At 39.2% G+C, this 25,603-nt stretch overlaps 1 protein-coding gene across 6 annotated transcripts; it reads right to left on the bottom strand.

The window, feature by feature from the left end:
- Positions 1–359: 359 nt before the first annotated feature.
- MDM1 (Mdm1 nuclear protein) lies at positions 360–25,603 on the bottom strand. 6 transcript variants are annotated; one of them, XM_042017824.1, is made up of 15 exons: positions 25,314–25,603; positions 24,285–24,390; positions 21,656–22,008; positions 21,083–21,217; positions 19,094–19,246; positions 17,395–17,528; positions 15,162–15,261; positions 10,435–10,473; positions 9,887–10,062; positions 8,259–8,540; positions 6,399–6,544; positions 6,177–6,277; positions 5,011–5,269; positions 3,885–3,953; positions 360–1,657 (listed from the first exon to the last, which is right to left on the bottom strand). In XM_042017824.1, the coding sequence occupies exons 1-15, from the start codon at positions 25,467–25,469 to the stop codon at positions 1,551–1,553; spliced, it is 2,316 nt and encodes a 771-aa protein (XP_041873758.1). In that variant the 5' UTR covers positions 25,470–25,603; the 3' UTR covers positions 360–1,550. The 6 variants fall into 6 exon arrangements, with proteins under 6 accessions (XP_041873758.1, XP_041873754.1, XP_041873753.1 ...); XM_042017820.1 differs by lacking the exon at positions 25,314–25,603 and adding an exon at positions 24,857–24,943; XM_042017819.1 differs by lacking the exon at positions 10,435–10,473 and having other exon boundaries at positions 25,314–25,556.

The following is a 25,603-nucleotide window of genomic DNA, read 5'->3' as shown; positions in this document are numbered from 1 at the left end:
CCACTGGTAGGAAGCTACTGTAACATACAATTTCTGGACGAAGGGAACACTCTTCTAATATCATCAGTACTGGATAGCACAAATTCACTCACTCATTACATCATTTGCTGGGGACTGACCCTTTGGGCATTGCAGCCTTTCCAGCCTGTGTAGCACCCATCTGCTTCGAGTCACCATATGAAGTATCTGTAGTCAGTTATGATTTCTAGTGTCATCATATCTAGCTTTAATAAATTACTCTCTCTGAGGTAACATCTTGTCTTTCTTAAGTCCACAGATATTCCAGCTGAACAGGTGAAAGAGAGAACTAAACAGTGAAGTGCCAATGTAATGGGCTCTGCCAAATTATCCAGCATAACTTAAAGAGAAACAAAGCAACCAACCATTTTTATTTTCAGTAATATGCATACATAATTGCATACAAAATCAAAATGCAATCAAGTGTGTACAAATTTCAAATTGTTCTTGTATAAAATTTTCAAATGAAGTAGTATTAAAACCTGAAGCCACACACAAAGAACCAAAATACATGCCAGCCACCTATTTCCTCTACTTCATTTTAACTTGTCGGCATCACTTGGAAAGATAAAATGAGCTGTCAGCATAAATCACAAACACTTTTCACTGTGACAATCATAATGGTATCAGTCTCCCCAAAGCAGGAAACTAAGACAAGAGGTAATTAAAATATCGAAGTCAAGAAAATAACATTCTTTTGAATTTACTTAAAGAGATCACTGCTCCTAAATACCTGAGTTTGAAGTGGAGCTGGGGAACACCACTGGTTAAGTTGGCTGAGTTTTCTTTTTCTAGAGAAGCTGAAATTAACACGAAACATGGGTCTTAGTCTACAAGACAAGCATTCATGTCAGTATAGCTGACAAACTGCACTACTGTATGCACTGAACTTTGATAGTCATCCTAGCCAAAAACCTGTGGACAATGAACAAACCCTAATGCTTCATGTCCTTTTCTTAAACTCCTGTATGTTCTAAGTCAGTGTCATTAAGAAATTAGAATTTTTCGGTAAAAGGTTAAAAGCAGTAAGTAATAAAAGTAACTTTTTGTTACAGCGCTGCGTTATGCTGACAATTCATACAGTAACATAAACACATATACCACTGCTGCCCTTAAGATAACTCGATAAAATAAAGCAACTGAGGTATTTGGTGAACAATGGCGTCGCCCCTGAATACTGTTCTAGGTCATACTGCATCACTACAGCAGAATACCTTGAAAAGTAACACACGGGTTTCGTAAAATAATTATTATCTCAGTGTCAAAAGGTGCCACTGTAAAAAAAGTAAAACTTCACATGGCTGTTGTGACATAGTGAATTAAGACCTAACTCCCAGATATAAAGAACATAAATTTTCAGCATCATCAGTTTAAAATATTTAATTGGGACGGCAAGTCCTAAAACTTGGGCCACATCAATGGTAAGTGAAAGGATGCTTGACCCTACAATCACAATTTTTTTAAATGTATACCACAAACTGTACAAAATACATCATTTTACAGAATAGTTTCTAGACAACAGGTAGGAGAGACTATGTCTTGCCCCAGAAATCCTTCCTCTTCTGAGCTCGTTCCAGTATCTGAGACGCTAGAGAACTAGACGCCGCCGAGCGAGCAGAAATCTGAGACAACCTGTCATCTGTGGGGAAAGCAGAAGGGAAAAAGTAAATAGGACGATTAAATATATATATTCAAACCCAGCTAACATATTTTGAATATTTTTATGCCCTCTTTCACAATGGATGCTAAAACAATAGCACAATACACTTCAATTCAATTACTTGGCAACCAACACGCTGAAGAAGAACCTCACAAGGAAGCCTCTAGTATGTTAGTTAAGAGATTGACATGGCCATCTCTTGAAAAACTCCAGAATAAGATCCCTGTATTCACCTGGGAATTGCCCAATTCTCCAAGTCATCTTGACCTTTACTCTCCTGTGTCAGCAGACCTCAGAAATTGTTCCTCTGCCACTGAAATCTATATAGACTAGACTCTGGTAATGACATTCTTGAAAGCAACCCACTTTGTTGGGTTGCTTCAAGCAAAGCAGACAACCTTAGAATAACTCGACTAAAATACCAGAACCCATGTTGCCAAAAAGAGCCTTTCTGTGCCACATACAGCTAGGTTGCCAAATCCAGCTAGTGTGCCAAAAGCTGCTAAAAGGAACACGTTTTTCAAGAAAACAGAAGTTTACCACAAAGACAAGAAGAAGCAGGCTTTAGAAATACACTTTTGAAGGGTCTTCCTTTTGAATACAGGGTCCACTTCACACACAGTGTAATTCCTAAAATTAATCAGTCTCGATGTTGCTTGCCTGATAAAGCACATTATAATTCTTTAACAGCACCAAAATGTTGCTACAGGTCTGTAAAGATGCTCTCTATGAAAAACGACCTTAATTACACTCATTCTCCTGCAATGGATTAGAAAGAACTGTGTCACTACTTTCCAGACCCCTCACCAACAACAACAAAAAAAAATTCCTACACTCAATCCAAACACCACCAGTATTCCGTCAGTGTTTGAATTAACTTTTCAGTAGAGTTTCTAAATTCTTAAAATACAGTGATCCTAATAGCCTGTAACAGGCTCACACACTTTGTATAACAACTATATTCCCATGTGTGATAAATTGCTAACTGCACTTCTGCAAATAAGACATGTCATTGGATTAACTCCCAGGTTTGTATGTATATGAACAAATACGGACACATAAAATATCTGTGAGCTGGCACATTTTGCCTGTTTCTGCAAGTTCATACATTACCACACAGCTTATAGGGAAAAATAATAAACAGCAGCTACAGCATTTAATCTGTGTGCAGCAAGCTGGTGGGAAGCTGCAGAGTACTACAGGATTTTTGCATGTTTTATGTAGTTGCACTGAAGCTTGGCTGAGCCATCTGCACCACCCACATATTTTTCAGCCAACTGCAATGAGTAAAACAGAGAATCAGTCTGAGCCTTGGTTAAAACCCAAGGAGCAAAGAAGCGCCAAGGGGTACAGAAACAAGCTTTGGGTTGTTCTGGGGTATAACTATAAATAAACTGCAATCAGATATAAACCTGCTCTGCCCATACTATGAGCTGAACCAAACACAGGTGATTGCAACTTGCACAGCACCACACCAGGCTCGACCTCAGACACCACACTAAGAAAAAGTGTATAGCAGACACAGTGCCTTTGGTTGGCTAATGCTACTGAAAGAGTTTATTTTTGTCTGCCCACAAAAAGGCCAAGAAGATGCAGCTGTGCAATGGCTGCTCTCCCAGACTAACTTTAAAATGAACATTAAAAAAAGGCCAAAACAGCAATCAGAATGGCAGGATGCCATAAGCACCCCTAACACACTCAGCAGAGGACAGGTGGGAAAATTAAAGTCAGAGGGATCATTTTATGTTGCACATCTGGGGCTAAAGTCTCACGGGCAAAACCCTTATCTTAAAGTTTGTGGTACCTTTTAAGTTGCAACCAAAGCTACTCCAGATGCAATATGGGCTGTGTTGCAGTTTCCTTTAGTTGCTATCAACACAAAGGCTTAAAAATGTGTGGGCAGGAAACAATTTTAGATATGGAACTAAGCAAGCTATAGTAACCATATCAAGAGCCACAATGGTCTATTAATTTTCAGCCACATTTAATGGTTTATTCGTATTACCCTATACCTTCATATTCATACTTCAGAGAACTAGGTTGAACATGTTCAAATTATTTTGATGAAAATACACTGTAGTTATTCAGGCAAACACATAAACCACTATTACTTACTGCATTCAGAAACCTCTCACATTCATGCAAAAGTTAAAATTTATTTAGGTTACATAGAAGATATACAGTAATACTTTGGGACAAGAAATACCTTCATCATTACGGTTTCTTTCCCGAAGGGGCAACTGGAAAGTTCTCATTTTTGGATTGCCAAGATTCCCTAAGACAAAAAGCCAAAAAGCAAAGCATAGTTTTGAATCATTTCAAAACAGACAAAGGAAAATATTTCATTTTAGAACATTTAAAAATATTGTAACATTATTTCCAAAACAAGAGTCTTATAAATAGCACACGTAACAAAAATTCTACCAGGCTCCTTTACCTTAAGATGCTCCACTGGATTCTTCTCGAGACACTGCTCTTTGGTACCTGCTGCAAGTTACTTAATGAACTGCACTCAAGGTGCAGAACTAGAACCCAGCACCAATTCTAATCTTTCTGAGGAAATTCTCTGCATTTCACCTTTCCACTTAACCTGACAACTAGTTGTTCCGTTCTAGTATGGAAATACTACTTTTTAGCCAATCTCTATAATCAAAGGACCAAGAATTGTGGGACTTTAAGTGGCTGTAGAAAGTCTTTCTGGAATGGAGACAAAGGGGACAAGGAGTCTTGTCTTTATCAAATTTACATCCCCAGTACCCTTGAACATTGTTAAAAACTTTTGAAATGCTTCAGTACAAATCCCTCCTCAGCCAAGAAAAGGTTTTTCTCAATATCCAATAAACCTTCTAGAGATAGCTCTTTTGTTTCCTTATCCTGCAGAAATAATTTTAAGGAGCTTATCTATCAGAAATCCACAACTCTTGCAAAATAATACTACACCATAAAGGTCCCAGTTACACACCGCAGTCAGCAACTGCAGCTGGAAAAGTGTCACAGCATCCAGCTGCAGCTTAAATATCAAAATTTAGAGTTGTTCATGCTAAACCAAATTATTCTCATGAGCAGTATTTATTAAAATTAGTAAGGCAAAATCAGAAAACAAACTACTGTAATAGAGTGATGTTAATGGACTCTGAAAACAAAGGTGGGTGTTGTGCACATTTCCTCAGCAAGACTAACCAACCATATAATAGAAAAGCTTTTGTTTACAAACAGCACATTCTTTGTAGAAACCGTAAGGCAGCAAGCTCAGCATCTCTTGGCCTGAGCACTGCACAGTAGTTATCTACATCCTGCATCCCTCTAACACACACTTAATAAATAAAACCCACCATTATGCTGGAATTCTGGATCCTTAAGAGTCCCTTGAATACGATGAGAGGGACTCCAGCAAGGCACAGAGCAGCTTTTTGCTGACGTCAGCACAGAAGTTGCAGAGGACTGCTCTTTCTGGGCTGAAACAAGAGGAACTTGCTCATCACCAACCCTGTTAGGAGGCCACTGATCCTGCCTAAGTGGCAGAGGATCCACAGTTCCCAGGCCAGCAGGTGGAGAGTTAAAGTGTGAAGTGGCTTCCATTTTCACATCAGGCTACAACACAATAGAAAGAAAAAAAAAGGAAGGATCAAAAAAAGCACAAAACCACAACATCTCATATACAGCCTTCCAGTACAGATCCTCAAATATGCAGCAAATGTTGACTTTACACTGCTATACTTCTCATGAAAGTACTAAAAGAAAAAGTATTCCAAGCTTGTGAGACAGTGTAAAGAAAATCTGTTCCTACTAACAAGTGTTTAACACGGACTGAAAGTAATCTAATCAGGTCAAACCAAGAGCTTATTTTCTGAAACTGTGATTTTTTAGATTTTACAACATAACCAACTTGTCATGCAATTGTGTCTGCTTCTATTACAGAACTTACTACAGAGGATGTACACAGTTAAATGGTAGCTCTCTTCATAGAGAGACCAAGCACAACTTGACAAAAAACTATCAAAATTTTGAGGATAACAACTCCTAAATGTTCCTATTTTTCTTTTAGTAATTATGCAAGCTGCAAAGTAAAAGCAGCACAAAAGTAAAGGAAAGGTAGAGTGAAACTATTATGGCACATTAACCTATGCTTTACATAAGCACCCAACCTCTCCCTCTTGAATTTCCTCCAACTCAAGCAATGTGGAGTTGTGCCACGGTGATGTCAATGGCTACAATAAGGGGAAATCCTACTGGCAACCTTTTTATTTTTCTGTAAACAGATCCCACACATTTAGCAAAAAAAAAAGTGAAGTACATCTAATCTCACTCCAGTAGCATCAACTCCTTTGACACCCCAAAAGAACTATTTATTCAGACACGCCCTTTTTAGCCACAGACACTGACAATTTTAAGACAGCAAATAACAACTCAAGGAAAAGGTTTCTTAAATGAATTATTCATTATTACTTAAAAAGCACATTCCTACAATTCATAATGGTAAGTCTGTTCTCTGGCTCACCTGGAAGGACCTTTTTTTTGAAGGGTTTGTTGCTAAATTTCGCTTTCTCTGAGGTGAAGATGAAGACTTGAATTTAGGAGCAGACACTAGAACAGTACCTCCTATTGTATTGGAAAAGATGAAAGATGTCTTATTACATTAAATAACCTAATAAATTAATTCAATTATGTATTTTTTTCTTTAGTTCTTGAAAGACTGCTTTGCATTTAGAAATCTTTTTACCAACAGCTGGGGTAGTGCGGTCATGATGAGTCCTCGGAGTTCCTCCAAGAGCTCTCGGCTTCGGAGTAGGACGCCTGCTGCCTCTCCTTGAGGATACAGAAGAATCTGACACAGCTGCAGATGTGTTTAATACTAAGGCATTTTCACTGAAAAAAAAAAAATGAGTAATGATTAAAGGATTAGCTAAGGAAGGACTCAGGAGTCTTGCACTCAAGCTTTCTGCTTCTAATCCATTCCTACAATGAAGCCTAAGGCAAGACACTTAAGGCCTTAACACCCCAACAGCCTGTAGCTAAAACATCTGCTTGCAAAGGGGAGTCCTGGATTCCAGCCCTTAAGCTTTAGTTTCTGTATTTTAAAGAGTCTCAAGCTATAAATCCAGGCTCCCTCTGTCCCAACAAACCCTGAATGTATGCTATACATGAATGCACTATACGGAGGCTCAACAAGAGGGCTGCAACACTTTGAACCTGGAAAAACTTTGAACATGGTTGCTACCTTAGAGGTGGGAGTGTGGGTTTGACATTCTTCAGTCAATGTGGTGGAACTGAAGCCAAATATACCACATTTATGCAAATACTATAGCCCCTAGGTCATTAAATATACATCATAATATGATACATACATACATCATACATTATATATGTATATATAATATACATCAGCACTATCACTCCAGTCTTCTGCTTCCAGGTGCATTTCAAAAGGAAGTGGCAGCACACCCATGCTACGGAGGAACCTGATCCTATCAGTGCATGATAGACACATCTAGGCAAAGAATTCCTCATTTCTAGCTCTCAAGAAGGTGTGACATGCAAGCATTAAGCTGCTCTGAGTGGCTGAGTCCAGCGCACATCCCAGAACACACAGAACCCCACTGCAAGACAACAGAAAATTGACAATGTCAGAGAAATCTATGAACTAGATAATCTCTAGAATTAAATAGAAACTTAGGAAGATTTCCAGATGATGGTTTTGAAAGCATGCATTTAATATCTGTTGGAGTCTAACATCTCAAGTTTTCTTTGCTTGGGTTTGCATACACAATATTATCCCCAATGGAGACAATTACGGTTTCTTACCTTTCATTAGTGCTGCAACACCAAAGACAAAATGCAATGAGGAATAGAAAATGTGTAGCTGACATGGTTACGAAGGTCAAAACTATTCAGAATTAAATGTCTATCAAAGTTAAATATTGTTTGACAAAAAAAGGTATGCAAAATTTGTACAGTAAAAAGCCAGAGACTTCTGAAACTAGATACAATTTGGATCTCTCAAATACAGTACTATGCACATACTGAGCTGATCTCTCATTATTTGTAAATACCCCTCCGTGCTTAGTAACGCAATCACCAGTGATTACTGGATATTAGTTATTTTTCTCCCCTAAGTCCTTTATCTTAATTTTTTTAAGAAAAACAGATGCCTAAGTACAATATTAGCACATATCCTGTCCTGTCAATCCTACACTGTCAACTTGAAGCAAATTTTGAGTTTTAATTTTCACTAAACTTGGCTGCTGTGTAGTCAACAGTCTGTTCTAAGAGGCCCATACTGCAAATGTCATAGTTTTGGAGAAAAAGATTAGAATCATTCATGAGTCTACAAACCTCTGTCTTGCAAGTTAGAAATGCAGTATTTTTAATGATAGATCCACTTCCATCAGCCAGATCAATGTCTTAAACCTTCTCATTCCTTATCATACTGTTGAAAACAGAGGTACTGTCACACCAATTTACACTCTCTTAAATGAATCTGATTTAAAAACAAAAACTAATTAACCTACAAATTTCTGACCTGTTAGAGGAAATATACACACACATACATATATACAACCAAAAAAAAGTTCAGTTTTACCCTTCAGCTTTCTTATCTTCTTTGGCATTCTTACTGTTTTCTTCTAGTTGCTGGGCCATGACTGCAGCCTGTTCATCTGGCTTTTCTTCCTCTTTCTCTTCTGTTGATTGTTGATTTCCCCTTTCTTCAGTACCTTCTTGTTCATCCCAAACTAAACGTCTTTTGACTGGAACAGTTAAAGCATTTGACATGTCTTTCTTTGTGCTGTCCTGATGTGGTTGTTGTCTGGAGCCAGGTTGCTGTAGCACTTCAGGGCTTGGTGCAGCCTCTTTTTCAGAAACACTGGGTAAGAAAAAACAAAGCATTTTGTATCACTGATTTGCACAATATACATGTCTATACAGAACACATTCATCCAGTTCAGTTCTTTGCAAGCAGTACAGCTCAGACATTAAAAAGTGGTACAGGTGAGATGATGAATGGTTAAACTGCCACTGAAGTTTTAATTGATGCTTAAGCACATCCCATTTTCAAACCAGATTTTATGAAAACTCTTGTTATATTACCATTTCCAAAAATGCAATGTAAATTAGGGCTGTATTTTCAATTTAAACAACATTATGAGAAGTACTCAAAAAAAAACTATTTCCATACAAGGGACTGTCTGATGGCATAATTTTGGAAGTCAAGCAGTCTAGGAAACTCCACTTCAGGCACAACTTTTGAAAGTATTAAACTCTCAACTACTTACAGAAATCAGTGCAAATTAGCCCAGTGCATAGAAATGAGATCAGTAAGAGGATCTGTATTTCACAGAAGAAAACAATCCAGTAAACCAAAAAACTCACACTGTATTTAGTATCACATATTATGGTGTAATAAATACTATTTTACATGTCATCACCAAACCCTTATTAGAGCTACTCATGCAAAAAGGGCAGATCTGTCACACACACATAAGAAAGGATGGCACATACAGCAGTGTACAGAGGACTACACAGGTATCCAGAGCACTGTTTTTAAATATCAGATCACCTTCTACTAACAAGTTAATTCTGAATTTTCCTAGCAAGGGATTTAGTATCTGCCAGTTCTGACAGCCTTCAAAGAAAAGAGAAAATGGATGCACACCTTTCCAGTTCCTAAGTCTTCACCTCTGAACTAAGCAGACTCAACCACAAAATTAGTTAATCCTGACAAGAATGTCGATAATATCTGAGTAGGCAAAACATATTTCATATCATTCCAGTGGAAAGGACATTACTTCAGTATGCCTCAGTGCAAAATTCTTCTGGATTGATGAGACTAAGGTTGCCACACTAAATATGCATTTGTGGGGAGTTACAAAGGAGTAACTTTCTCTACTTTTAGAAGAGTGGACTGTGCCTTGTTTTTCAATTTGAGCACTTATCAACTGACATATCTGTGAAAAGGTAAACTCCCTCATCTGTTCCAGAGAATTTACATATCAGAGAATAATAGAACAGCCCAGGTTGGAAGCGTCCTCAAAAGACCAACCAGTCCAACCCTCCACGAGGAAAGGGAGCCTAGATGATTACTGAGCACCCTATTCAATTGTATCTTGAATGCAGTCAAACATTCAAGATCACGCAGCTAGGCTAAGCCTATATTCAGCATTTTGCTCAGTTTCAAAGCCGCAAAGTAACAGGCAGGAATGATGACCTTACCCTGCAAGATCTAGTGCTCTGATGTTGTTGCTGATTCCTTCTTCTGAACTGGAAGTTGAGGACACATCCCAAAGACTGTTATTATCAGACAGGATCTGATTGAAATGGTATCGGGAGAAGTGTGTTCCTTCTACTCGTTGCCTGTAAGCCTTCACTCTTTCTCGAAGCTCTCTCACCTACACATCAAGGTTTCATAAATTGCACATCTGTTTAAATTTCACTATTAGGCTACTATAAATATTTGCATTAGCTACTGGCAGCTAGAAGAGAAAGGTAAGTTTACTCAAAATACAGGGCCAGCCACAGCACAAACATTGCATGCCACAGTAAATGTAAGAAGCAGAAAGCAAAAATAATATATTCAGGAAGCATATATTCAGTAAGCATGTTTGAGCCATGAAGCCAAAGCGAAATTGTCAATTATTCATTCCATGAGCACAAAAATTTATGCAGCAACTGTGAATAAGTTTAGTGCTGGATTCTAGTTTTTTCATCAGCGCTCAGACACAGTGCTCCAAACACTGAAGAGGAACTTGGATGCAACCAACCTCCACATACCACATGGAATTTAGGGTGTTTTGAGATGCCTAAAGGGAAGAATACAGAGTTATTTTTAAATTTCTTATTTTTCCTCTCAACACTCAAGGGTGATATTGTTATTACCACCCTTGTAACTTTACTTCAGTCTAAGTAAGAAATTAAATACTAAAAACCTGTCAACATAGCTCTATGCTGCCTCCCTGAGATTCAATAAAAAGCTCTCAAGTACAGTCAGCACTGGCATTCCACCAGTTTCTTGCCAAGATTGAGGAAACTAACTTAGATTTCCAAACATCAACACACAAAAATACATTCCCCACTAATTTATGATTCAAATCAACGGATCTACACGCATGTGGTAACACTGAATTTGTGTGCTGCAAACACCACAACTGTCTGTAGCCACATAAATATTAGTGAAAAGTTAAGATTAATACAAGAACTCTGCGTGCTATTGTATGCAAGACACAGCATTAAAATTATTCCTTCTAGGCTATCAGTAACTGTAAGAATGAGATACAAAACTGTTCAGCTCCCAGTTTTACTCCAAAAGAATAAAAGTGATAACCCCCCTCTTCAAGGAGGGTTACACCATCATTTTTACAGTTAAGACCATTTAAACACTTGCTGTCTTGTGTCCTTCATCCAAACACAATTAAAGTGAAAGGAGAAAAAGCAAAACCAAGAAGTTTACATTTAAATTATTAAAAATAACTTTGTGATATCATGTGAATTCTGACTTACTAAAAAATGGTCCACAGGAAATAAGTATTTTATCAAAGAGCAGGAAAGTAATACTGACATTTCCTCTACCACATTTTCATAGCTTTTCTTTTTTATTCTTCCTTCATGATAGATTTCACATCATTCCTCCTGCAAGGAACAGAGTTAGTGGGCTAAATTCAGCTAATCCCACTAAAAGTAACTGGATGCAGCAAATGGATATCCAGCTAACATCCCACAACTTGACCCACTAAACTTCCAAAGAATAGCCCATTAAAAATATATGCTTGTCGTTTTCAAAGGAGAATTTAAAGTTTGATGTGCAAGTGATTTACTGGATTACTCACTTTAACTAGAGGAATAAAAAATTAATTATAATAGCCAGAACAGAAGGAACATAAATCCAGAGCAACAGAGTACTGCAGGGGGAGGAAGAATACTAACTCTCCAGTGAATTGTGAAGAAGTACAAAGGACAACCGTCTCCTTCAGCGACTCAGCAGGCAGCATTAACTCAGCAGGACATAGGCCCTAGAGTCCTACTGCGATTATGAATTGCCCACATTAATTTTTCAAAAACATAATTGGAAGAGATTTTTTTTCTTGTTTGATTGCTGAAAAGCACCCTTAATAATAAATTGCAGAGAAGCAGCCTACAAGTAATCACTATGGCTAAGGTCACACCAGGATTCCATTATGGCATTTGCCTCTTTGGACTCAACTTCAGAAAGTCTGCTTTGGATGCAAAGTCACCCACGTGCAGTCCCAACTAAGGGAGAAACAAGCCTGGTTGAGTTGGAATTTATCATCTAATCACTTATGCTAAGCAAGAAATGTTCTGTAGGCACCTTTCATAGGGGTGAGTCTCAATAACCCACCAGATGCAGAGGTTAGATACACTTTTGAGGAACATTTCTCTTCATTAGTATGAGAAAGATATGGAATCATGTGGAAACCAGAAGGACTGTTGGGCAGCCTATACTGTGAATGGCCAAAGTACCTCTGTTACTTTACAACAAAATGCAATTGGCACTCTTTTTCAAGTTATGCATACTTGCATTAATATGCTGTTAACATTTCTCAAATGTCTGGATTCTATTTTATCTCACTATGAATGAAGTATGTTATTCAGTCCTACACGTTACAGAATCATAGACTATGCCAAGCTAGAAGGGCACCACAGGGATTATCAAAGTCCAATTCTCAGTCCTGCACAGGACACTCCAAGAGTTACACCACGTGCCTTGAGAGCACCAACCAAATGCTTCTTGAACTCTGACATGTTTCGTGCTGTGGCCACTTCCCTGGGGAGCCTATTCCATTGCCCAAACACCCTCTGGGTGAAGAACCTTTTCCTGATATCCAACCTGAACCTCCCCTGACACAGCTTCATGACATTTCTTTGAGTCCCATCACTGGGCACCACAGAGAACAAATCAGTGTCTGCCCCTCTGTTTCCCCTTGTGAGGAAGCTGTAGATGTAAGGTCTCCCCTCAGTCTCCTTTCCTCCAGGCTGAGCAGACCAAGAAACCTCAGCTGCTCCTCATACGGCTTTCCCTCAAGGCCCTTCACCATCTTTGCTGCCCTCCTTTGGACATTCTCCAATAGCTTTATACCATTCTTATATTGTGGCACCCAAAACTGCCCCCAGCACTCAAGGTGCTGGGATCCCAGTGCAGAGCAGAGCAGGACAATCCCCTCCCTTGCCCAGCTGGTGATGCTGGACCTGATGCACCCCAGGACACAGCTGGCCCTCCTGGCTGCCAGGGCACTGCTGATTTATGTTCAATTTTGCCTTGACCAGGACCCCCTGGTCTCAAGGCACTGCTCTCCAGCATCTCATTTCCCAGTCTGTATGCACATGAATTCCTTGTCTTGCTTTAATTGCACACATGGCTTTGGCTTTACCCATTAAACTGTCCTCATCTCAACTCAGGAGGTTTGTCAATTTTACCCTTCTGGTTTTCTCCCCCACCCCACTGTGGGGGAGTGAACAACTGGTTATGTGGGGCACAGTTCTCTCCTGGGGTTAAAACATGACATATACTCACACACATCTGATTTGAAGTCTAACAGAGACAGGAGAAATTCAAGTAATTGCAATTTTAAGTCCCTTCTATATGAACTCCTACTAGGATCTAATGTAGGTATGCATACATGAAAATGTGTATGTAATCAAAGCACACTCACACTCATGATCCATAAAGTATGTTATTATAGTCTTAAAATAAATTTGGCTCTTCCAGCTACCAGAATCCTTCACTTAGAAGGTCTCAAAAAACATAATCATTCTTTTTTTTTAATTCTTCATGCCTACTGCCACAGAACTTCTTCCGAGTTTCCTGCAATTCCCTTTTCAGCAAAAAAATCTCTGTGGAAAAGTCTGATGCACCCAAAACACATCTTGACAGTGTGGGAAATCCTTCATTTTCATACACTAATTAAATGCCACATGTAAAGTTGAACATCCATCCTCCACTTGCAGTCTCCTCATTCTTTCCCTCAACTGTACTGCAGTGACTCCTCCTAGCTGACTGTGCCACAAACACACTATATCCCAAGGCAATGCATCTTTAGTTGCCCACCTTTTAGCTGCCTACCAGCCAATTGCTCTTGAAGCTGAGCACTGCTCCTTATTGGTTTGAACGTTTCACAATACAACATCAACAAATTAAAGTATTATACACCACAAAAATGACATAATACTCTACAGAAGCATTCAATATACCACTTGGGCTGCATGCCATAGTTCACAACATTTTGCAACCTTAGTTACAGTAAGTCTAAAGCATATATCAATGCATATAAAAATTAAAATATTGCTTTTCAGTCCTCTAACATCCCCTTGAGGCTGTTTACACAGAATGGATTATCTCATGCATGCATACACAAAATCTGATTATGAATCATCTCATACTTTAATATAATTTAAATATTGATACCAATTTATTATTGCTTACTTTGTATGTATTCTATCAATATTTCTTTTTTCTAAAAGGAAAATTACTTGCTAGATTAAATCTAGCAAGAAAACACAGAACTGAAAGCTACCAGACTACACCTGCAATTCTCAGAGACCCTTACTTTCAAATTCGCAAAACCCAGCACCCCAAAACCATTTGCTTGAGCTCTACCTTCCACGTCACCATGGACCCAACTGATGAGGAAACTCACATTTCCAAGTATGTGCCACACAGGTAGCAGCATAGCGTCTCACAAAGGCTCCCTCTATCAGCTGGGAGAAGACCAAGTCAAGTCAGTGAAATCAGAGAGTTGCAGAGCAAGCTCTAGCAGTTTCTTAGCACACTATTAATGGTTTTGATTTCCTTGACTAACTCAGGAAATCACACTTAATAATGCTAAGAAATGTTGTGGTCTTGAAGCTACTCAGCCTTTTCACAGTTCTGTCAAATGACTTCCTATACAGTATAATATGGATTGCAGTTTCTGAATGAACTACAAGAAAATACACAGATTGACTGAAACTTGCCAGAAAAATTCTCAATTTTATGTTGTGTATGACTGAATTCAGCTGACTGCTTTGAATGGATTCAGCATGGTAAGCTAACAAACTGAGCCTGACTATCAAGCCAACCTAGGCTGATACATACGTTGTCCTTTTCCTTTTTTATTCTCTTGGAATCTCCCATCATTCAACTCTGTATTTTCAACACTTCTGCATGTTAAAACTAGGCTGAACATCAAGAATAAGATTACCTGTCACAAGAGACTCTGTTCTGAATGATCCTGATTGTAAGGGAAACAACACTTCTCCCTCACTTTGGGTGTGACATTAATACATTTTTTCAGTCTCACCATCCCTTTTTTTTTTTCTATGTGTTTTTCTGACTTGTCAGAATCTAACTGCCTTTGTATACTCACCTTTGGGAGCTTGAGTCATTAGCATTACAATCTCAGAACTGTATCTTATAAACACCACAATTCAAAGTTTTTTCATCTAAAAATCAAAATACAAAGCATACTCAGGCTTCAGATTTTCTAAGAATACTCACCTGGTTGTGAGCTTTACTCTTAATACGAGACCAAACTCCATCTTTGTAGTAATACTGGGTTGGAGACAAAAATTTTGACCTATATTCAGTGTTCATCTTCCTAAGAAATCAGGAATGATGAGAGAAAAAGAAAGTGAAGTTTGACATCCAGAATACTCTTTAAGAGCCCTTTTAAAGTTACATCAACAAGCAAAATATACCTGCACCTAAATGCCAGTGAGATGCAAAAAACACATGCACAAACAACAGCTCAAACCAACACAACTAGGAATGCTGTGAAAAATACTCATTCACAGCTGGTAGTCCTTCAAGTAGTTTCTCCTGTTGTTTTTTCCTTGCAACACTTCCACCAGAAGCTTTTGCCCTGACAAGCCAGCCAGCAGAACATAATACACACATCAGCCTCAATTACTTCAATGCAAAGTGTGGGACCTTGATTTAAGTCACTGATGAAGGTACATTTAAGTAAAAATGCCTGGTTTGGCATTAACGTGTCTGAGACATTTCCTCCTATGAACTCCACTTTAAAGGCGCTCTGCATATGGGTGGGGTGAGCTGCTGGGGCTGGAAACATCTGACTGCCAGAACACTGGTCAGTATAATTCATCTGACTATGTCCTACTGGCTTTGATCTTCAAAAGACCTCAGTACTTGAAAAGATGGGTTCATTTTTCCCTTCTGCCACACACATACAAACAGAAAAATTAACATCATCTAACCTATAGCAGGCAATAAGTAGTACTTCGAGTCCTTAAGCACTCAACTGTGGATGTATCAGCTTAAATCTAAAGACATTTTTGGATTTAATCATGCTTCAGAACATTACCAACTTAATTCTAATATAGTCAGCACTGGGTGAAAAAGCCCTGTTTTTCAATCCTTCTTCAAAAATAGGTCATAAAAGCCTAAAGTCAGAGAATAAAATGAACCTCGTAAAAACAAAAATATCGAAGTCGAAAAACCCTTTATACTCAAAATTTCTTTCAATACATCCCCTTCTTTAAAACTTTAACACAGAATTCCTTTGCTTTGGTTGCAAAACTGATGGATTAGCATAAAAAAACACAACACTGCTATCCCAGTCAGCCTGCTGCAAAAGCAGGCCATGCAACACAGCTTGCGTGCAAGTAACAATCCTGTCTGCATACTGAGAACTTGCACATTTTGACAGCTATTTGCCCAGTGATTTTTTAAGAAAATTTTGTCTTGTGCTACTACACTGAAGGCATAAGAGGCAGAAATTTGCCCTTAGATGAAAAAGGCCCAGCAAATTATCAAGAATTTTGCACATTACTCACTGCAAAATTGACTACAATCTACTGCAAAGAGTATGAAAACCAAATAGTTAAAGGTTTCAGCTATACTATATCCACTCACTTTTCCACATAGCAATTTTATTTCATAGAATTTTGGGTGATCATTTTATAATCAATTCTCAACATCCAACAGCATTCAGACTCAGGTAAGTCTCCTCTCCCATCTTCAATCTAATGCCGTAACACTGCCACGAAGAATAAAAGCAATTGCTGGGGCGTACATTAAGCACAAACACAGGAGAGATGGATTAATCTAAGCATTTTAAAGCCTACTTCCTGGCTTTTATTTCTCCTGACATATCTCACGTGTATGAAATGGAAATATGAGTTCAATTCCTGCAATGTAGGCATGTGGCAGAAAAAAAAAGGTAATTCAATAGCACTCAATAACATACAATGTCATTTCGTTTCCATGCTTCTCAGATTACTCTACATGGGACAGATTTCTTTACTTCCCTCTACCTCATGTGTATGCTTTTGTTACTCAGGCACACAAGGTCTTACAGACCAGGATAAGCAGACATCAAGTACAATCACCACAACTTTAAGGTGTGGAGTAGGCACAGTAGATAGAGCAGTTTGAAAAGTGACTATGACTTCCAAAGCACTTGCTGAAAGTTTAGCTGCAGCACTGCGCTGATTTTATTTCATTCATGTTAAATTTACTAATACTACTGTTACTGCATCACAAGGTTCAACTGAACAGAGTGGGTACAAAGCTGCCACTGCCCAGAGAAGAGGATGGAAATTAACACCAGATTTAGACGTACCCACAAGAAGCTCAATCTCAGTGCTGCAAGGGGCATTTGCCCCTGCAACTGCAGCATGCTGTGGTTCAAGGTCCATAGTCCATCATTCTAAATACTAGGCTGCTGCACACCTATTCACTAGTCTAGGTTTTCCTATTTTATACATACCCACGACTTGTATGTAAAGTGAGGGGCTTTGGACTGATATGCTGCTTATTATTTTGTTTAGGATGTTTCTGTTCTGATTTCCCTTGTTTTGCTGCATCTTCTGCTGGTTTTTGAAACGGTTCTTCCCTCTTACTCTAAGGCAAAGATAATTTTAAAAATACCACATTAGCTAACAATCTGAAAACCCTCATATTTCTTTTGACATCAAGCTCTGGCAAATAATTAATTTTATTTTAGTGTTAGCTGTTTTGAATATTTAATGCAAACGAGAACACCACATTCTTTCGTTAACACAAATATAAACTAGCAAAATGCCAAAGTTAAGACTGAGTGCAACATTCTGTTGGTTAGATGATCCATTTTGTCCACTTTACAAAATTAATTTAACATGAAACACAGAAAGAAAATAATACGATACATGTGCATTCTAACCTGAGTCCAAAAGGCAAATTTTTAAATTTTTTTATTCTGTTTTATATATGTTTAGATTTACTTGTTTGGGTTTTAAACCAAAGATTTTGTTTTTCCTGATTATTTTAATCTTTTGGAAATCCAGTGCATGACTTCTGATTCTGCTAGAGATCTTCACCGATACTGTTCAAATTCAATTTTTAAAAAAAAAAAGCCCACCAAAATCCCCCAAAACTTTTTCAAGATATTCATCAGAGAAGAGGTATTGGTATAAACAACCAGATTTTTAGACACTTTCACAAAAATTCCCTTCTTATGACTTCTCTTACTTCATTTATTAGCTGTTCTCAAAAAATAACCTGAAATTCCAATACTTAAACCAGACAAATGCTTCCTGAAAGCCTCAGGCTTTTCAAGCTTTCTTCATGTCTACTTAAAGAGGCAAAAGGGGACATAAAATTTCTCATCCCCAGATGGGATTTAAAGAACTGGACAGGTCTGAGTTTTAAATGATGAAACCTCCAAGCCAACAATCCCCTCAGAAGCACCAATGGCTTAAACTAAGCCAAGGCACTGCATGTTAAGTACACCTTTTGCTCAGCAGTGGTTCTAATGAACACCTTGCCTGACAATGGCCCTTTCTGGTCTATCAGCAACAGAGATGGGTAGTGAGGAGACTTAGATTACTGGGAGCATCACACAGCTGGTACAACCCAGCCCAGAAGATTCCTAAAAAACCAGAATGACAGTTTTATGGAACAGGTCCTAAGGGAGCTGACTCAGAAAGGCAAAAAAGGAAGAGGTATGCCCAGCGGAAGCAAAGTCAGGTGACATGGAAAGAATACAGAGATACTGTTTGCCACTGTAGGGAGAAAATTCACTATCTCTGATTTATGACATTCAAAAAGTTCCAGACCTCCCACCTAGCCCTACTGCACACCAAGACACAACATTGGTACCAATGAGAGTATAAATCAGAGATTTAGATTGCAGAAACTATTCTAATGACTAAAAACAAAGTGTCAATAGGGAACAAAAAAAAAATAAATAAAACCACTTCAAAACTCAGAAATTTAAAACTTTAAACTGAAAAATTGCACTACAGAGACTACAGAACCCCCAAAGAGCAGAGCTGTACAGTATTATTTTCAGTCTTTTACAGCAAAACCGCTACTGAGTCCAGTGTCACCAGCAACACTAAATAATTTCAACCTAAACCCACCCCCTTATAGATTAGATCAAAACTGCAGAAGTACTACTGAAGCTTTTCTTTCAGGGAAGTATTTACTTGTTCACACACCAGCAATTCTTTCTCTTCTGAACCACCTCTCTCTTGTGGACTCTTAAGAGGAGACCCTTTGGAATTTCTCTCATAAGCAGCTTCAGAAGTAATTGCAGGAGATTTAACCAGAGGTACAGATTTCTTCGTGTTGCAAATAAGCTGTGCGGGAGAGAGAAAACAAAACAAAACAAAAAAAAAGTGTGATTTGTTTACCTTAAGGCTAAATTTTCAAAATCTGATAATTTATTCACACAAATACATGACATATGAACAGAGTGACAGTCATCTGTACGAATACAGCATGTGGAGACAAATGAACTTCTAGGAGAAATTCAAGAGAAATTTAAATACATTTAGAAGTGACCAAGCCAGACACAATTAAATCTGTGATCAAACACTGTTCTTACTGAAGTTTACTATGAGAAGTTTGGTTTGGTTGGTTATTTTTTGTTAACCTTCAGAGCTGTATGGAGGATCATGGCTTTTTAAAGGCATGCCATAAAACTTCCATATGAGTCCTCAGTACATGTCCTGTCCATAAGTAAGAGAAAACTGCCCTCAGTTTTAGAGCTGGATGCTTAGAGCTTGGGCAAATAAAAATCCACTCTTTTTCAACTAATGTAGTATTATAAACCAAGGTAGAGAATTTGCCTAACAGAGTATTATCTCCTCATGGGGTTCCAAATTTCAAGACTGTGCCATACATGAGAAGCATGCATTTTCCATAGATTTGCTGTGAGAATTTAGGTCTGACTTATAACCTAACTTGGATAACTTCGATATTTTCACAGAATCTCTTCAAAGGAAAGGTATTGTCAGTATTAAGGTATATTCTCAGTCATATCAATGGTGAAGAATATCAATTTGTTAATATGTGTAACTTTTATCATTACATTTTCCCTAAGTCCTACTTATCCACGATGTGTAGAGCCTACAGACTTATTCTCACTGCTTCTTACTCTGTATGAGCTGTGAAAAAAAGTCTTTCTTCTGAAAAAAGCACAATGTTCACAAGCATTAATAAGGAAATTATCAAACTGATTGCACACAGAATCAAACAGAATTCTCTTTGACTTTTTCCATAAGGTGACTTTCTGGGACCTGCCTCTTCCTCAAAAGGTCCTTTGGCTTCTCTATACTACTGTCACGTGTTTCAGTGAGTTTTCATTGCATAAGCGGCTGCTGGGAAACATCCTGCAGTACATCCACCTGCTTGGTACTCCAACAGAAAAAGACAGGATAGTGATTATCTTAGTCAACATTTATTGCCTCTGAAAGCTGTTACTGAACAAATTTGCCACCTGAGGATAAAAAGAGCACACCATCTCTAGTAATCCCACTAACACATATGCTTCTAGTGAAGAAATAGAAGACAAATGCAGAAGTGCCTATTTCACACTGTAGAATGACCAAAAGACTGATCCTAGGTCCTGATCCCAGCAACAGTTAGTTAATTGAAAACACAAAGCCGTCTCACACTCAGTTACTCTTTGAGGTCTTGCTAGAAATAGCAGCATTTTCAACCCTACAAAGGCCAAACACTCATGAGATGTATTAAAATGTCACAAGAGTATCTTAAAATCAGAAGACTCCACTATAAATACAAGCTGTTGTCATGAAAGAATAAAATACTAGAGAGACACACTTTACTGCTTAGAAGTGTATGTGCACAGAGATGGAAACTGAGAATAGGAAACTGGGGCAACACAAATAAATTAATGCAAACAGAAGAACATGGTCCTGTTAGAAAGAATGAAATGCAAGGCCTAAGGAGAACAAACTATTAGGTCTGACCACAATACAGAATCACATGGAAACAAATCCAATTATACTACACTTTTGTAAAGGGAGAGAGAAAAAAAAATCATGCAACAACATTAAAGTTTGTCTTTCCCCCACCAAAAGAACAAAAAAAAAGGAAATATTTTTGAAAGGAAAACTTTGCTGATACATAAAAAAAAGTATTAATTTGCTTTTTGGATTTTTTAAAGTTACCTGTTCAGCTGCAAGTATCGGTGACTTTTCATGAGGACTCTTCCAGACAAATTGGCTTCGATATTCAGAATTTCTGGGGAAAGTTTTTAAAGGTGGAATATATATGTCTGCTTTTCTCTGAAGGGCTCTGTGAAACTGACACGGTAAAAAAAAAAAAAAAATAGAAAAAAAATAGCAATGATTGTTCCCTTTCCTACAATGTTTTGCTAGTCAGACATCTTTCAACACACACTTTCAAAACAATGGTTTGGGTTTTTGTTTCAAGAACAAAATGAATTGCAAAGTACATTTTCTCATTATAGTCAACAACCCCAAAAAGTCTATATATTATTGGCTAAATCTTTGTTTAACTGAAATTAGCAGTGATGACACATGAAGAGCAAATTCCTATTGAATTAAGTAGCACCAAAATCTGATCTCAAGCATACTGTTCTCCCAACAAAGAAGCTACAGCAGAGTATCAAAATACAAAACTAAGGAAAGAGTTCAACAAGAGAGTCTGAGCATCTGTGCGAAATTACTGTTAGTAATTTTTAGACTGGTCAATTAAAAAAAAAAAAACTATTCCCTTACCCCATTACCCATTTTTTCTGGTTGCTTTTTTGGAGATGAAAATGTTTCATTTTGATTTGGTGGAGCTTCAGAGGGTGATTTTGTCATGTTGTTCTCTGCAAGGGCAAGAGCTGTTTCACCACTAGAATCTACCACATGTGATTGAACTTTTGGGGGGAGTCTGGGTCCTTCTGGTGTTTCAAGTTTTTCCTGATTCACATTATTGTTGTTGTGGTCAGTGTGCAACTCTGCATCTTCAGTTTCCAGTGGGTCACTCAAATCACAATCTGCTGTCCATTCAAGGGACTTCGAAATCTGTGGATTATGGTAAGGTACCCTTCTCTTGGAAATGAATTTTGGTTCTCTCGTGATTCCTGAGAAAAAGACGTATTAGATTTAACAAAAACATTCACTGAAGACATAATACCACTCTATAACAAGAATAAACTGAAAGTTTATCATACAACTGATTACTAGAAAGCATGGTTTTAGTATCTTGGAGCAGTGACAGACCATGAATTATGAGCATGGCTGTGAAATTCTGTGTTCTTTCCTATGTGCAAATTATTTTCCTTCCACTGAACAGACAGGAACATGGTGCTCCAGAACCATGTTGGATTAAACCCTATAAAGCAAAAATGTCCCCAGGACAATCCTGTGCAAACTGATTCTGGGAGCTAAACAAGAAAACTAACATAGCCAGCGAAAAGAACATGGTTCACACAGATACAGAATAACCAACCTGTGGGGACAAAGTACGCTACAAGCACTTCTCATCACCCATGCACAACACACCTTGCTCAACAGGTTCCCTCTGATTGTGACAGATCACTATCCACCTGCAATTTAAGACCATCTCCGATAACATTTTGCAGTATGAACACAAAAACATTTCCAAAAATAGAAAAATATTTTGTAACAAAACCAGCTATCAAGTTATTTCAAGAATTGCTGGGCTTTACACAGGCAGGTGAAAACAAAATTACCCCATCATTTCAAGAAGAGTATTGAACAACTGAACACATTTGAAGAGGGAAATCATAATTCACTTCAAAGTGCTCAACTGCAATGGAAAAATTAGTGAAAGCCCCTAACTGGCTGAAAAAAAGTATCTTCCATGAGAGGGACACTCCCATCCCATGAAGAAGCAATGTAGAAAGCGAGAACAACCTATGGTGAAAGGTATATAGAATGTCCATATGTCTTACTACACATATAGGATAGGAAAATCATTACAGTGGTAAAGCACTGGAAAAGCAGCCAAAGGGCACTCCAAGCACCTGCAGCTGTCAACTTTTTGCTGAAATGTTCCAAGTGATTCCTAAAATTGCCAATTATGTGATTCAACAGGAAGAACCGTAAGTAAATCATCAGTAACAATCTGCAAATCCTATGAGGTACCAAGAGTGACATTTAAAGATGTAGGTGCTTAAATGGCCAGAAAAGAGGTGGGAGTGAAAATTAACACAAATATGTAGAGAAACTACAGCAAGCATACACAAAACCACCATTACAATGTGAGAAAGAGGAGAAGCTGCACTGCTAACTTATGAGTTTATTGCAAGGACTGTAAAATTTGCAGTTTAGTTTGACTGGAAAATAAGCATAGGTTGCCATTTTAAAAAAACGTTAACATGCTTAGATGTTTAAGCATTTCAGAATTAGTGACAATTATAGTCCTCAATAAGAGGTACCCATACACAGACCCATGTGCTAGGGAAAACAAGGATAAAAAAAGATGTATTTTGAAGTAATGGAAGAAAGCAGTAATAAATACATAAAGCAAAATCTTTAGCAAGATTAAATTATTTATTTAAATGTCTAGCACCTTGACTAAAAAAAAAAATGCATATTGCCGGTAGTCAGTTCTTAATTACAAGGCCATAATTTACAACACTTAGTATTGTAGGAATGAATGCATTGTACTCTAATTACACAGACTGAATACTGCAGCTGCAGTGAAAAGCACAAAATTTTTTTAATCTGCCTTGTGCCACTACAACAATTACTATTTTTTACCACTCCTTTTCAAAGCACTGCAGTTGTCGTCCCTCTTCAGCTTACTCTTCTTCCTCAACTCCTTACAGTCCTTTCAATCCAAATGCTATTTCCTTTTTCTTCCCCGCATTTCCCTGCCACGATAACGTCTACAATCCTTAAATCCTACACTACAGTACCACAAGGTTTTCAGTTTAGTGGTTGACCTTCTCTTTTAGTTAACTGTACCTGTTAGGTGCATAAAGATTTCACTTTATCGAACTTTGCCCCAAGTTAGTCTCCCCTTAAAAACAGAATTTTTTTTACTATTTCCATACATCACAGATAACCCAATACCACCCTCTACACACTTTATATGGGTTAACACTGCACCTGCATTTCATGTTCGGATCTTGGCATACGCTGCATGTCAGAACTACTTTTTTCCAAGGTTTATATAAATAGCACTAATTGAAAATAAAGTTTCAGTGTAGCCATAAAGAATATAGAGTTCAAAAACACACTCTAGATGATGACCAAGACTATACTTTTAATTTAATTACAAAAAGCACAAACCGTAAACACCACCAGTTCACTGTGGCCATGCACTCATTGCTGCAAACCTTTGCGGGCCTTGGCTGCAACCAAGGGCGCATTTTTCAGGGGCACTTACCAAACTGATCCGACCGAAGTCCTGCCCACAAGGATTTCTGCTGTTGGGATGGGCTACCAAACTCTGGACTTCTCCATTTGAAGTTTCTCTTGTATTCACTCAGTCCCTACAGCAAACAGAGAGGAGTCTGTCAAGCCACCTGCGCATATCCTGCTTCACTGCTCCTGCCGGTAACAGATCTCCGAGGAGGGAAAAACACCAACACGCTGCTGCAGGATGAGCTAAGCTGGCAGGTTGCTCTGCATCTTCCAAACCCACCCCCATCGGAGAACAAAAAGTACTGCTGAGAAAACGTGGAAGCATTTCAGGCACCAAATAAACAATAGAAAATTTTAAAAAACCAAAACCAAAAACATGTCTCTTATGTCTTCAAGTGAATGGTTTCAAGAACAAACACAGCCTGGACCCGCTGTCACCGCACGACCAACCTCCTTCTGTCTTTATTTGTCGGTGCTGCAGCGCAGGGGCCTCCCCTTTCCCGCTACCCCAGGACCGGCCGCAGCCCCACTCCCGCCGCCCTCCGGGCCCGGGGCCGTGTCCGGCCCGCCGGGCCCCGCTCCCGTCCCGCTCACCTTGAACCGCACGGGCATGGCGGAACCGCGGCCACCGCAGCGCCGGGCCCGGACCCGCCACCGGGCCGCCTCCCCTGGGCCCGCGGGGCGCCTGCGCGGCGGCCGCCTAAGGCGGGCGGGGAGCGCCCGGCCCCGCCGCTTCCCCTGCCGGCCCTGCCCCGCGGCCGTGTTGGCCGCGCGGTCTCCGCCTCCGCTGGCGGCAGTGCTCCCGCGGGCTGTTTTCGCCGTGTTGCCCACATTAAAGGACTGATCCCCCGCCCGTGGCAGGGTAACGGTGCTGTGCGGCCGGCGCTGCGTTTCTGGGGAAGCACGACGGGCAGGCACCCCGTGCTAATGCATCGCAAGGCTGGGGGGATCTCGGGCGCCTTGTCACCAAAAAACCCGCGTATGCACGCGTGTAGCTTTATGTTGGTACAAAAATAGCGTTTCTAGAAGGGAAAAACCCCAAGTTTCCTACCCTTCTGGAGCCTCTGCGATGGCGTGCCAGCTGCCGGTCCGCCCTCGCCACCTCACCCGACCTCGCCACCCGGTCAGGAAATCCTAATCCACCTTCTTGTTCAGCTGTTCCCTCGGGGGTCGCTTTTCCGACTGCCTTCCCCCTGCTAATCTCCATCCAGACTGGTTTTGACTGTATCACATTAAAAAGAGCGGAGAGGGCTGTGAAAAGAAAAGTGCACGGACAGACGTACCGCCCGAGAACGGCCAGGGCGGTCTGTGTACATTCAGTGTTGCCCGTGGCTGCCGACC

The sequence above is a fragment of the Corvus kubaryi genome, unplaced genomic scaffold (genome assembly GCF_017639235.1).
Source record: "Corvus kubaryi isolate FWS band 111438036 unplaced genomic scaffold, C.kubaryi_AGA036_p1.0 137, whole genome shotgun sequence".
NCBI classification, from domain to species: domain Eukaryota; kingdom Metazoa; phylum Chordata; class Aves; order Passeriformes; family Corvidae; genus Corvus; species Corvus kubaryi.
The sequence above is the reverse complement of the archived record's forward strand: the minus strand, read 5'-3'. Positions and strand labels throughout refer to the sequence as shown.